This window comes from Pan troglodytes, chromosome 11 (genome assembly GCF_028858775.2).
Source record: "Pan troglodytes isolate AG18354 chromosome 11, NHGRI_mPanTro3-v2.0_pri, whole genome shotgun sequence".
Classification (NCBI taxonomy): Eukaryota; Metazoa; Chordata; class Mammalia; order Primates; family Hominidae; genus Pan; species Pan troglodytes.
The window spans coordinates 83548300-83562690 of NC_072409.2; the positions used below are offsets into that span (position 1 = coordinate 83548300).

The window sequence follows — 14391 nt, forward strand, 5'->3', positions numbered from 1 at the left end:
CGTAGCTGGGTACAGGCACCCACCACCACACCCGGCTAAATTTTTTTATTTTTAGTAGAGTCGGGGTTTCACCATGTTGGCCAGGCTGGTCTTGAACTCCTGAGCTCAAGTGATCCACTTGCCTCGGCCTCCCACAGTGTTGGGATTACAGGCGTGAGTCACCATGCCTGGCCAAGAAAAGTTCTTTTAAGTATGTAAATGATTCAATTTGGATGAAGGTGAATAGCCCTATTCAGCCAACTGAGGCAGGCAGACTGAAGTGAAATAAGGAGAACTTAGCATTTCCTTGTTTGACTTTTAATGGAATAATGTCATTGCCAGGCATGGACTCAAACAAAGTAGGTACTTGGTTAATTATGTATTGAATGAAAGAAATGAGCAGGTGGGCTTTTAGGAAGTGGATCTTTTGACTGACTCCCAAATGCTGGTCATTGCATTTCTAGAACAAAGGCCACATTTTAGAAACAACTGGGGAGTCTTTTTCATGGACACGTGCCCAGCCCCATTAGAGCATCCTGGCAGGGTGTCCAGCCGTGTATGTTTTGAAGCTCCTGTGGTTCAGACACAACCTGTTACACAACTACCACCTTGTTATCTCTGCGGTCCTGGCCTGTGCTGATGCTGTGATATTTTCACCCTGAAATGAAGAGTCATCTCAACATCAAGGTCAGTAAACCAATTCCTGTCCTTAAAATGGATTCATTATTATTTGAATTTCAAACAACAGACCAACCATAGCTCAATGTTTCTCAAGAGTATCCTGTGGAGCACAGTGCGTGAACGCCCAGAAGAAAGCAGTCTGTGGTCAGGTGGGTTTCTGTGCCATTTGCTGCCACCTTCCCTGCAAACAGTGATTTACAGCACACATTGTTCTTGTGTCTGTTCTGCAGTGATAAAACCCATTTAACTCAGTGGTTCCCAAATGTACTGACCCTGGAACTGTTTTACTCAGGGGACACTGTTAACATCCTGTAGAAGCACAGTAGCAGGTATCCAGCCTGCATACGATAAGACAACCAGAACCAAGTTTGGCAGGTACATGTCTGGAACTCTGTTTCATTATGCCATAAAATAAAACTATGAATTTCATTCAACAAATCTGTACTGAATAAGTAGGCTTCACTCTTGGGATGTCAACTTTTAAAACTTACTTAATATCAGCTATCGTTATATAATCTTTGTTCATGATAATGACGCTGTCTAGGTGAACACAAACTGGCTGGGTGTTAAATTCCACTTGTGTTTATGATATTTAATAATGTCCTAAGAAGGCAGCCAGTAGAACCTTGGCTACTGTTTTTCAAAAGTGGCTCTGCATTGCTCCTACATAACCCTGTGCATTACTCCACAGTCCTGTTAGAGCCCTGAAAGGGAAACTGCCAAAAATAAGGTTCTTCATTTAGGTGATTAGGAACTCCCAATATTTTTGCCCTAGGGAATACTGGGAGACAAATCTCTAAGATCACAAAGTATTAATGGTTTCCCTAGAACTGCTGGTGGCCATATCCCCTGGCATGTGGAAGGAAGGGCCCAGAAGAGGCCACTCTACTGCAGAGGCCAACAGAAGGTATGATTGGTGGAGGGATGGGGGGGTGGTTGGAGGGGCAAATGGAAGGGAGCTTGAGTCACTAGATCCAATCAAGCCCATAGTCATGGCCACCACTGTCCTCAAGTTCTATGAGCCAGCTTTTTTTTTTTCTTAAGCTAATTTGAGTTGTGCTTCTACCACAGCTAAGATTCATGCCTAATATATCTTTTCCCTAGATTACTCCCTATGTACCATAAAAATCTGGTGTGTAAATACACATGAAGGGCATCCCTCGTCCTTATTTGCTATATTAAAAATATTAACTAACTCTTAGCTTGCTGCGGATGCCAGGAATGCAGTAATGAATTTGGAAAACTATCCAAACAAACAGGGGAATCTTCATTCCCAAAGAATATGGGAGGGAGAACAGCAGATTTTTAATTTGGATAGTAAGATGAGCAGCCCTTAAAGAACCAGGTAAAAGAAGTTGGTTTATTTAGGCTTGTTAGTGGGCAAGGTTGAGACACTGGCCAAGATACTTTTTTTGGGGGGGGGGGGGGGGTGATTGATTGATAGGGTCTCACTCTATTGCCCAGGCTGGAGTGCAGTGGAGCAATCATAGCCTCAACCTCCCAGGCTCAAGTGATCCTCCCACCTCAGCCTCCTGAACAGCTGGGACCACAGGTGCACACCTGGCTGATTTATTTTATTTATTTGTTTGTTTATTTTTCTGTAGAGTGTTGCCCAGGCTGGTCTGAAACTTCTGGGCTCAAGCAACCCTCCAGCCTCGGCCTCCCAAAGTGTTGGGATCATAGGCATGAGACACTGTGCCTGGCGAAGATATTTTTACCGAAAAGGACAGAGGGTGTACTTGGAGGTAAGGGACCCAATTCCATTAGTCTAGCCACAGTAATGTGTTTCCTCATAACCACAGTCTTGGTTGGGCTGCTGTAACTAAATATCAACTGGGTGGCTTATAAACAATAGAAATTTCTCACAGTTCTGGCTGGAAAGTCTAGGTTCAAGGCACTGGCAGATTCAGTATCTGGTGAGAACCCACTTTCTGGTTCACGGATGGTGCCTTCTTGCTGTGTTCTCCCATGGCAGAAGAAATGAGGGGGTCTCTCTCTATCTTATCTTGAGCCTCTTTTAAAAGGCACTACCCCCATGATCTAATCACCTTCCAAAGGCCCCAGCTTCTATTACCATTACCTGGGGGGTTAAGGTTTCACCGCCTGAATTTTGGGGAGGACACAAAAATTCAGACCACAGGAGCCACTGAATGCGGGGAGCAAGACAGCTCCCCAGCTGCTCAGTAATGGAGAGCTGAGAGGGCGGAGGTCTGTTTTCTCAGCCATTCTTAGTGTTTTTATTCTAGGACTGATCTTAACTTGAGGATCACAATGGAGTTCTGTTTGTAATTTTTTTTTTTTTTTTTTTGAGACGGAGTTTTGCTCTTGTAGCCCAGGCGGGCGTGCAATGGCACGATCTCGGCTCACTGCAGCCTCTGCATCCCGGGTTCAAGCAATTCTCCTGCCTCAGCCTCCTGTGTAGCTGGGATTACAGGCACACAATACCACACCTGGCTAATTTTTTGTATTTTTAGTAGAGACGGGGTTTCACCATGTTGGCCAGGCTGGTCTAGAACTCCTGACCTCAGGTGATCTACCCACCTCGGCCTCCCAAAGTGCTGGAATTATAGGAGTGAGCCACTGCGCCTGGCTGTTTGTTTGTAATTTTTTTTTAAATGAATATAAATAAGATCCCCAGGACCACAAGTGCAGGGATGCTAAATAACCTGTCTTGATCCCTCATCTGGTGAGAAGTAGAAAGAGGATTAGATTCCAGATGTTCTGATGACCAGGCCATATCCCCTGAGTGCTCAGGTTGACATTAAAAATTCATTACAAAGATCCTGCCCTCCTGTCCTTGGACATCACAGCTCCTGCTTGTTCCTGGGCCTTCAGACTCTGGGACTTACACCAGCATTCCCCATGCCCCTCCCCAGGTTCTTAGGCATTTGGACTTGAACCAAGTTATACCACCAGCTTTCTTGGGTCTCCATAAGAGTGGGACCCTGATCCAATACAATTAGTGTTGCTGTAAGGAGAGACATGAGAGCCTATTTTCTCTCTCCCCCACCAGGCACATACCAAAGAAATGCCATGTGAGAACAAGCAAGAAGGTGGCCATCTGTAAGCCAGGAAGAGTGTCCTCACCAGAAAATGAAGTGGCTAGAACTTTGATCTCAGAATTCCAGCCTCCATAACTGTGAGAAAATACATTTCTGTTCTTTCAGCCAGTCTATGGCATTACATTATAGCAACCCAAGCAAACTAAGGCATGCCCAGAAATGACTACAGGGGTAAAAATGAGCAGGTAATTGGTTTTTAGTGTCCTGAAATTTATCTGCTTTTCCTTATGTACTTATATCATTGCTACTGCTACCAGGCTACTCTTCCTTCTTGTCTGCTCCCAAACAGGGAAGAGCGAGCATAATGGTTCCTAAGCATTTCCATTATACCTGTACAGTTCTGATAGAGTTGTAAAAATGGAAGAATATGAAGGTTATTCAGGCTTCCTAATGATATGGTCTGAGATTCACTCTGTACTAAATATCCCAAAACTCTAGCCACAAACACAGCAAAACTCAAAGTCAACAAGTTTTCATTGAAAATAGATTTCATTTCATTCAAATTAGAAATGTGTTCTCCCAAACCGCCTCCCAACAAAGGTCTCTGCTTGATAAATGAGAAGATAGATAGTAAAAGAAAACTTCACATTTCTTTTTATGTGGATCTATCAAAAGGTACATAATCAAAACAACTTTAACACCCGACCTATCCATGAGGAGTCTGGATGATTCACTCTGAAGGAAAAGGGGAGAGAAGAGAGAATCACTGCTCTGATTTGAAGTGTGCAAAGTTCTTATCTATGTCACTTAACACTGGTATAATTAATACAGAAAGGAAAATGACCCTCAAGAGAAAGGTTTCATTGAGCAGAGGGTAAGAGGAACAATAAGAGGGTAGGAGACATCTTCTGAGAAGGTTTGCTTGTGTTCAGCTGAAGATTAATAGGAAACAGTGAAAAATCAACGTCCTGTGATCAGTAACTTTAAAGACAAGCTTGGTTCTCTCTTTCTGGCACTACTGACATTCCCACCATTCTAGCTTCCAAATTCTGGAAAAAGAGAAGATTAACAAAAATAGAGAATGTAGAAACTTCTGGTTTTGTGCCTGCAGGATTGGCACCAAACCCTCGGTGCTCACTTGCTCCATCTACAAGGCAGCACCCCTCCCAGAGGCAGCCGGGGAGGCCTCTCCACCAGGGCCTGCGCTGGCTGGTGGTGCGGCTTCCTCCCTGGGCGCAGCACCAAGTGCAGGTCTCCTACTTGGCCATCTTGCGGATCATGTAGTTGAGGATGCCCCCGTTGAGGAAATAAGTGAGCTCCACATCAGTGTCAAACCTCATGACAGCCTGGAAGGTCTTTCCAGTATCCAGCTGTGGCACAAAGAAACAGAAGCATCATTGAAAGAAACAGAAGCATCATTGAGGGAGGTGGCGAGACAGCTCTGCCCAGCCTGCCCCTCAGGTGTGGTCCACACTTCAGCAACACCAGCAGCACATGGGGACATGCAAGGCTGCTGGCCCCAGCCCAGACCCACTAAATCAGAAGATGCATTTCAGCAAGATCCCTGGGAGGCTGCTTTGCCCATTACAGTTTGAGAATCACTGCAGACTGTAAATGATGGGGGTGAGCGCCATCTAAGAACTAGAAATAGCTTCTCAGGGCAGTAGTTATTAATGACATCGGGGTGGTATTTTCTAAACCTCTGGGGGCTCCCTGTGGACAGAAGTATCCAATCAGCAGAGATTTCATTAAGGTTGTCCCTTAGGCAGCTGGCCCATCTGCTTATCTGAGACACAGACTTTTGCACTGCCTCTGTCTGGGGCACCGAATGTCCCCTGGGACCTGGTGCTGGGCACTTTATCTTTACCTTGCCTAGGGATCTATCATTTTCACTCTTGGGCTAATCAAAGCCTGGTGCCTATGGGCAGGCTTAGGGAGGGGTGAGTATATCTGTTGCTCACGTTTTTATAGTGAAATGTTTTAGGTAATGTGAAATGTCACATCCCTGAGCTCTCATCACGAGAGACCGGGAACAGGGTACAGTAGCGGGTGGGAGGTAAGAATGGAACTGAGGATAACTGTGAATAAACAGAGAAATTAATAAATCCATAGGCATCATCCTATGCTATGAAGGCAGGTAGAAAAGATGCTAGTAGGCTTCCTAAGTCTAATGCAGGCCTCCTGAGTGATATTTTTTGCCTTCTAAACCTCACTAATTTCCTTCTAACAAGACTGGTTACAAACAAGGGGGCCCCTTTTGACAGGGCCTGGCATAGAGAGGCTCCAGCTTACCTTGACCTGGACTTTCATTTGTGGTTTGAGGTTTTCTGGAATAATGATAGTGTATCGTTCTTGCCCTGTGAGCCCCAGGGCATCTGCATTCTCACCAGGGAGATATTCAAGTGGGATCACCCCCATCCCAACCAGGTTACTGCGGTGAATGCGCTCATAGCTCTCGGCCAGGACAGCTTTGATTCCCTGATGAATAAAGACAGTAGTTTAGACATACTTCCAATCTTTTCTTTGGATACACAGGTTTACAAAAGACTTTGTGAGAGAGCTGGCATCATGGCTGAATAGGAACAGCTCCAGTCTGCAGCTCCCAGTGAGACTGACACAGAAGGCGGGTGATTTCTGCATTTCCAACTGAGGTACCCGGTTCATCTCATTGGGACTGGTTGGACAGTGGGTGCAGCCCATGGAGGATGTACCCAAGTGGGGTGGGGCGTCGCCTCACCTGGGAAGCACAAAGGGTCAGGAAACTTCCTCTCCTAGCCAAGGGAAGCCATGAGAGACTGTACCAGGAGGAACAGTGCACTCTGGCCCAGATACTGCGCTTTTCCCATGGCCTTCACAACCAGCAGACCAGGAGATTCCCTCCAGTGCCTGGCTTGGTGGGTCCCACCCACAAGGAGCCCAGAAAGCTAAGATCCACTGGCTTGAAATTCTTGCTGCTAGCACAGCAGTCTGAGGTTGACCTGGGATGCTCGAGCTTGGTGGGCAGAGGGGCATTGGCCATTGCTGAGGCTTGAGTAGGTGGTTTTACCCTCACAGTGTAAACAAAGTCTTGAACTGGGTGGAGCCCACCGCAGCTCAGCAAGGCCTACTGCCTCTCTAGATTCCTCCTCTCTGGGCAGGGCATCTCTGAAAAAAAGGCAGCAGCCCCAGTCAGGTACTTATAGATAACACCCCCATCTCCCTGGGACAGAGCACCTAGGGGAAGGGGTGGCTGTAGGTGCAGCTTCAGCACACTTAAATGTCCCTGCTTGACAGCTCTGAATAGAGTAGTGGTTCTCCCAGCACAGCATTTGAGCTCTGATAAAGCCAGATTGCCTCCTCAAGTGGGTCCCCGACCCCTGTGTATCCTGACTGGAAGACATCTCATACAGGAGAGCTCTGGCTGGCAGCTGGTGGGTCCGCCTCTGGGACAAAGCTTCCAGAGGAAGGAACAGGCAGCAATCGTTGCTGTTCTGCAGCTTCCGCTGGTGATACCCAGGCAAACAGGGTCTGGAGTGGACCTCTAGCAAATTCCAGCAGACCTGCAGCAGAGGAGTCTTGTTTGTTAGAAGGAAAACTAACAAACAGAAAGTAATAGTATCAACATCAACCAAAAGGACATCCACTCAGAGACCCCATCCAAAGGTCACCAATGTCAAAGACCAAAGGTAAATAAATACACAAAGATGGGGAGAAACCAGCACAAAAAGGCTGAACATTCCGAAAACCAGAATGGCTCTTCTCCTCCAAAGGATCACAACTCCTCACCATCAAGGGAACAAAACTAGACGGTGAATGAGATTGACAAATTGACAGAAGCAGGCTTCAGAAGGTGGGTGGTAATAAACTCCTGCAAGCTAAAGGAGCATGTTTTAACCCAATGCAAGGAAGCCAAGAACCTTGAAAAAAGGTTAGGCGAATTGCTAACTAGAATAACCAGTTTAGAGAAGAACATAAATGACCTGATAGAGCTGAAAAACACAGCACGAGAACTTCGTGAGTATATACAAGTATCAATAGCTGAATCGTATATACAAGTATCAATAGCTGAATCGATCAAGTGGAAGAAAAGATATCAGAGATTGAAGATCAACTCAGTGAAATAAAGCAATAAGAAAAGATTAGAGAAAAAAGAAGAAAGAGTGAAAAGAAACGAACAAAGCCTCCAAGAAACATGGGACTATGTGAAAAGACCAAATTACGTTTGAATGGTGTACCTGAAAGTGACAGGGAGAATGAAACCAAGTTGGAAAACATTCTTCAGGATATTATCCAGGAGAACTTCCCCAACCTAGCAAGGCAGGCCAACATTCAAATTTCAGGAAATACATGGAACACCACAAAGATACTCAACAAAGACCCATAATTGTCAGATTCACCAAGGCTGAAACAAAAGAAAAAAATGTTAAGGGCAGCCAGAGAGAAAGGTCGGGTTACCCACAAAGGGAAGCCCATCAGACTAACAATGGATCTCTCTACAGACACCCTACAAGCCAGAGGAGAATGGGGGCCAACATTCAACATTCTTAAAGAATTTTCAACCCAAAATTTCATATCCAGCCGAACTAAGCTTCATATGTTAAGGAGACATAAAATCCTTTACAGACAAGCAAATGCTGAGAGATTCTGTCACCACCAGGCCTGCCTTACAAGAGCTCCTGAGGAAAGCAATGAACATGGAAAGGAAAAACCGATACCAGTCACTGCAGAAACATACTGCAGAAACATACCAAATTGTAAAGACCATCGATGCTATGAAGAAACTGCATCAACTAACGGGCAAAATAACCAGCTAACAGCATAATGACAGGATCCAATTCACACATAACAGTATTAACCTTAAGTGTAAATGGGCTAAATGCCCCAATTAAAAGACACAGACTGGCAAACTGGATAGAGTCAAGACCCATCAGTGTGCTGTATTCAGAAGACCCATCTCAGGTGCAAAGACACACATAGGCTCAAAATAAAGGGATGGAGGAAGATTTACCAACTAAATGGAAAGCAAAAAAAAAAGCAGGGGTTGCAATCCTAGTCTCTGATAAAACAGACTTTAAACCAACAAAGATCAAAAAGAGACAAGGCCATTACATAATGGTAAAGGGATCAATGCAACAAGAAGAGCTAACTATCCTAAATATATATGCACCCAATACATAAAGCAAGTTCTTAGAGACCTACAAAGAGACTTAGACTCCCACACAATAATAGTGGGAGACTTTAACACCCCACTGTCAATATTAGATCAACAAGACAGAAAGTTAACAAGGATATCCAGGACTTGAACTCACCTCTGGACAAAGCTGACCTAATAGACATCTACAGAACTCTCTACCCCAAATCAATAGAATATACATTCTTCTCAGCACCACACTGCACTTTTTCTAACACTGACCACATAATTGGAAGTAAAACACTCCTCAGCATACACAAAAGAATGGAAATCATAACAACCTGTCTCTCAGACCACAGTGCAATCAAATTAGAACTCAGGATTAAGAAACTCACTCAAAACCACACAACTACATGGAAACTGAACAACCTGCTCCTGAATGACTGGTAAAAAATGAAATGAAGGCAGAAATAAAGATGTTCTTTGAAACCAATGAGAACAAATACACAACATACCAGAATCTCTGGGACACACTTAAAGCAGTGTGTACAGGGAAATTTATAGCACTAAATGCCCACAAGAGAAAGCAGGAAAGTTCTAAAATCGACATCCTAACATCACAGTTAAAAGAACTAGAGAAGCAAGAGCAAACAAACTCAAAAGCTAGCAGAAGGCAAGAAATAACTAAGATCAAAGCAGAACTGAAGGAGATAGAGACACCAGAAACTGTTCAAAAAATCAATGAATCCAGGAGCTGGTTTTTTGAAAAGATCAACAAAACAGACTGCTAGCCAGACTAATAAAGAAGGAAAGAGAGAAGAATCAAATAGACGCAATAAAAAATGATAAAGGGAATATCACCAGTGATCCCCCGGAAATACAAAGTACCATCAGATAATACTATAAACACCTCTACGCAAATAAACTAGAAAATCTAGAAGAAATGGATAAATTCCTGGACACATACACCCTCCCCAGACTAAACCAGGAAGAAGTCAAATCCCTGAATAGACCAATAACAAGTTCTGAAATTGCGGCAGTAATTAATAGCCTACCAACCAAAAAAAGCCCAGGACCAGATGGATTCACAGCCGAATTCTACCAGAGGTACAAAGAGGAGCTGGTGCCATTCCTTCTGAAACTATTCCAATCAATAGAAAAAGAGGGAATCCTCCCTAACTCATTTTATGAGGCCAGCATCATCCTGATACCAAAACCTGGCAGAGACAGAACCAAAAAAGAAAATTTGAGGCCAATATCCCTGATGAACATTGATGGAAAAATCCTCAATAAAATACTGGAAAACCGAATCCAGCAGCGTATCAAAAAGCTTATCTACCATGATCAAGTGGGCTTCATCCCTGGGATGCAAGGCTGGTTCAACATATGCAATTCAATAAATGTAATCCATCACATAAACAGAACCAAAGACAAAACCCACATGATTATCTCAATAGATGCAGAAAAGGACTTTGACAAAATTCAACAGCCCTTCATGTTAAAAACTCTCAATAAACCAGGTATTGATGGAACATATCTCAAAATAATAGTGAGAGCTATTATGACAAACCCACAGTCAATATCATACTGAATGGGCAAAAACTGGAAGCATTCCATTTGAAAACCGGCACAAGAGAAGGATGCCCTCTCTCACCACTCCTATTCAACATAGTACTGGAAGTTCTGGCCAGGGCAATCAGGCCAGATAAAGAAATACAGGGTATTCAAATAGGAATGTCTCTCTTTGCAGATGACATGATTGTATATTTAGAAAACCCCATTGCCTCAGTCCAAAATCTCCTTAAGCTGATAAGCAACTTCAGCAAAGTCTCAGGATACAAAACCAATGTGCAAAAATCACAAGCATTCCTATACACTGATAATAAATAGCGAAATCATGAGTGAACTCCCATTCACGACTGCTACAAAGATAAAACACTTAGGAGTACAACTCATAAGGGATGTGAAGGACCTCTTCAAGAACTACAAACCACTGCTCAAGGACGTAAGAGAGGACACAAACAAATGGAAAAACATTCCATGCTCATGGATAGGAAGAATAAATATTGTGAAAATGGCCATACTGCCCAAAATAATTTATAGATTCAATGGTATCCCCACCAAGCTACCATTGACCTTCTTCAGAGAATTGGAAAAAACTACTTTAAATTTCATATGGAACCAAAAAAGAGCCCACGGAGCCAAGATAATCCTAAGCAAAATGAACAAAGCTGAAGGCATCACGCTACCTGACTTCAAACTATACTACAAGGCTACAGTAACAAAAACAGCATGGTACTGGTACCAAAACAATTATATAGACCAGTGGAACAGAACAGAGGCCTCAGAAATAACACCACACATCTACAACCATCTGATCTTTGACAAATCTGACAAAAACAAGCAATGGGGAAAGGATTCCCTATTTAATGAATGGTGTTGGGAAAACTGGCTAGCCATATGCAGAAAGCTAAAACTGGATCCCTTCCTTACACATTATACAAAAATTAACTCAAGATGGATTAAAGACTTAAACGTAAGACATGAAACCATAAAAACCCTAGAAGAAAACCTAGGCAATACCATTCAGGACATAGGCATGGGCAAAGACTTCATGACTAACACACCAAAACCAATGGCAACAAAAGCCAAAATTGACAAATGGGATCTAATTAAAACTAAAGAGCTTCTGCACAGCTAAAGAAACTATCATCAGAGTAAACAGGCAACCTACAGAATGGGAGAAAATTTTTGCCATCTATCCATCTGACAAAGGGCTAATATCCAGAATCTACAAAGAACTTAAATTTACAAGTAAAAAGCAAACAACCCCATCAAAAAGTGGGTGAAGGATATGAACAGACACTCCTCAAAAGACATTTATGCAGCCAACAAACATATGAAAAAATGCTCATCCTCACTGGTCATTAGAGAAATGCAAATCAAAGCCACAGTGAGATACCATCTCACACCAGTTAGAATGGCGATCATTAAAAAGTCAGGAAACAACAGATGCTGGAGAGGATGGGGAGAAATAGGAATGCTTTTACACTGTTGGTGGGAGTGTAAATTAGTTCAACCATTGTGGAAGACGGTGTGGCAATTCCTTAAGGATGTAGAACCAGAAATACCATTTGACCCAGCAATCCCATTCCTGGGTATATACCCAAAGGATTATAAATCATTGTACTATAAAGACACATGCACACGTATGTTTATTGTGGCACTGTTCACAATAGCAAAGACCTGGAACCAACCCAAATGCCCATCAATGACTGATAGACTGGATTAAGAAAACGTGGCACATATACACCATGGAATATTATGCAGCCATAAAAAAGGATGAGTTCATGTCCTTTGCAGGGACATGGATGAAGCTGGAAACCATCATTCTCAGCAAACTAACACAAGAACAGAAAACCAAACACTGCATGTTCTCACCCATAAGTGGGAGTTGAACAATCAGAACCCATGAACACAGGGAGGGGAACATCACACACTGGGGCCTGTTGGCGGGTGGGGGCCTAGGGGAGGGATAGCATTAGGAGGAATACCTAATGTAGATGATGGGCTGATGGGTGCAGCAAACCACTACGGCACATGTATACCTGCACATTCTGCACATGTACCCCAGAACTTAAAGTATAATAATAAAAAAAAAAACACAACAATGAAATACATCATACAAATAAACAAAAATGTTTGCATATATTTTGTAACCTTTGCCTTGCTACCTCTATAATTCTCCATTTACACCATGTTTTTAGTTAATGTCAGAGTGAAAAATATCACTACAATCATACTACATTCTATCAATGTATAAGAAATGACTTCCGTTATAAAGCGAAGGATGATAAACCTAAAAATCGATCAGCATATGCACATCTGGAAATACTCTGGAGTTCTATTTCTGAAATATTAGTATTAAATACCAAAGAATTGTTTAATTATCTGATGCTGTTGCTTTAAGTAAACTTTTTATTATTTTACTTCAAAGTCTAGAATATCGATAATGAGATGATTCATAGACTGTGATGACAGTAACCTTTTACCGTTGTTATATCTTGAAAAGTCACTTGATTTTGTGGACTTTTATAGGCCCTCATTTCCAGTAATTGTGTACTATATTTCAGTGAAATCAGATGTCTAATGTCACAGGAGAAAAAGATGCTTCAGCCTAATTTTGCCATACATCTTCTAGACTGAAGGTCACAATGAAGCGTTTTTTTTTTACATTAACTTTGTACTCTAAGGGAATTACATCTTGAATACATCTAGGATGACAGAAAATGGCGTAATGAATTTTCAGTTAGTGGTCCTTATTTTTGCCTCATAACACCGTGCTTTCTTCTATTATATTGCTTTGTAATTGTCTATTTACTGGTCTGTGCCCTACCCCAAATTATAAGCTTCTTGAGCTGGTGATTGTTAAAAAAACAAAAACAAACAAACAAAAGACTTTGTAAGTTAGAACTGTTCTCACACCTAAATTATTTGTAAGTACATATTAATATTTTATATAAAATGTTATCCTCTAGTGATAAATAACACAATAGCTAGTCTTCACTGATTGCTCATAATGTAGAGGCACTATGTAAGCACTTAAATAATTCCTCTCATTCCACCCTCCACTAACCCGGGGATGTAGATGCCCTTATTGTCCCCCTTTACCCAGGGAGTCAGTGCTGGTATCTGGTAATTGGACCCATGAAGTCTGACAAATGATATAACATGTTTTAGCAAAGTTACATTGTATCTGGAATCCACATCACAAAACAACATAAAATTTTTCCCTCGATTTTTTTCTACTATTTTAGGTGTATCAGCAGGCACAGAAAGTTCAATCAAAAAAGCAACTTTCAGAACATACCACAGATAAAGTAAACGATTACCTCTTGTGTACTGCTTTTACACTTCCTGCTTCAAAGATGAAATTGTGTTGAATATAGTCTTGATATTAAGCTTAAAGTATGTTTTATTGGGAATCTATAATTGGCAATATACAGCAATAAAGGATGGTACTCCATTAACTAGAACTCCCCATTAGTTTATTATTAATGATTAATAACTGTCATATAATATTAAAATATCCTAAGAGGTCTCTTGGTATCTAGGGCACACTTTTAAGATGCCCAACACCAGGGTCACTTTAGGAGCTTGTTGAAAACATAGATACTTGCGTACTACCCCAGATCTGCTGCATCAGAATGTCTTGCAGGGAGCGTGGGGTGGGAGGGGGCTAGTGATTCTTATAATTTTGAGAACTGTGAACTATAGCGCAATGGTTCTCAACCACTGCTGCATACCAGAATCAGCAGGGGAGGCTTTTAAAATCCCAATGTCCAGGCCTTTCTCCTTACCAATTAAACCAGAATCTCTGGAGATGAGATCCAAACACAGGTATTAAAGTATTAAAAAAAAAAAAAATCCCGTAAGTGTTTCCAAACTTGAGACGCACTGCTACAGAGAGAGGGCAGATTCTTTGGGGCGGTAGATCTTTTCTAGGGTTTTAGGGATAGATGGATGTATTCTAGGGAGGTAGAAAGCTTTCTAAACACACCCTATTCATGTCACCCTATTCATGTAAAGGCCATGCTGCTTTGCTTCAGAAGCTGTAAA

General features: G+C 42.3%; 2 protein-coding genes across 4 annotated transcripts in view; one reads left to right on the forward strand and one right to left on the reverse strand.

Moving 5' to 3' along the window:
• Positions 1–4289, forward strand: part of RIGI (RNA sensor RIG-I) — a 71205-nt gene extending 66916 nt beyond the window's left edge. For both annotated transcript variants that reach the window (XR_010148721.1, XR_010148722.1), the window contains 4 exons: positions 444–666; positions 1489–1567; positions 2265–2405; positions 3674–4289. The gene's annotated coding sequence lies outside the window, so the exon portion shown is untranslated. The remainder of the gene's footprint in view (positions 1–443; positions 667–1488; positions 1568–2264; positions 2406–3673) is intronic.
• Positions 4193–14391, reverse strand: part of ACO1 (aconitase 1) — a 67654-nt gene continuing 57455 nt past the window's right edge. For both annotated transcript variants that reach the window (XM_009456435.4, XM_009456434.5), the window contains 2 exons: positions 5955–6140; positions 4193–5032 (listed from right to left, as the gene is read on the reverse strand). In XM_009456435.4, the coding sequence (XP_009454710.2) occupies positions 4919–5032; positions 5955–6140 (300 nt within the window). In that variant the 3' untranslated portion in view covers positions 4193–4918. The remainder of the gene's footprint in view (positions 5033–5954; positions 6141–14391) is intronic.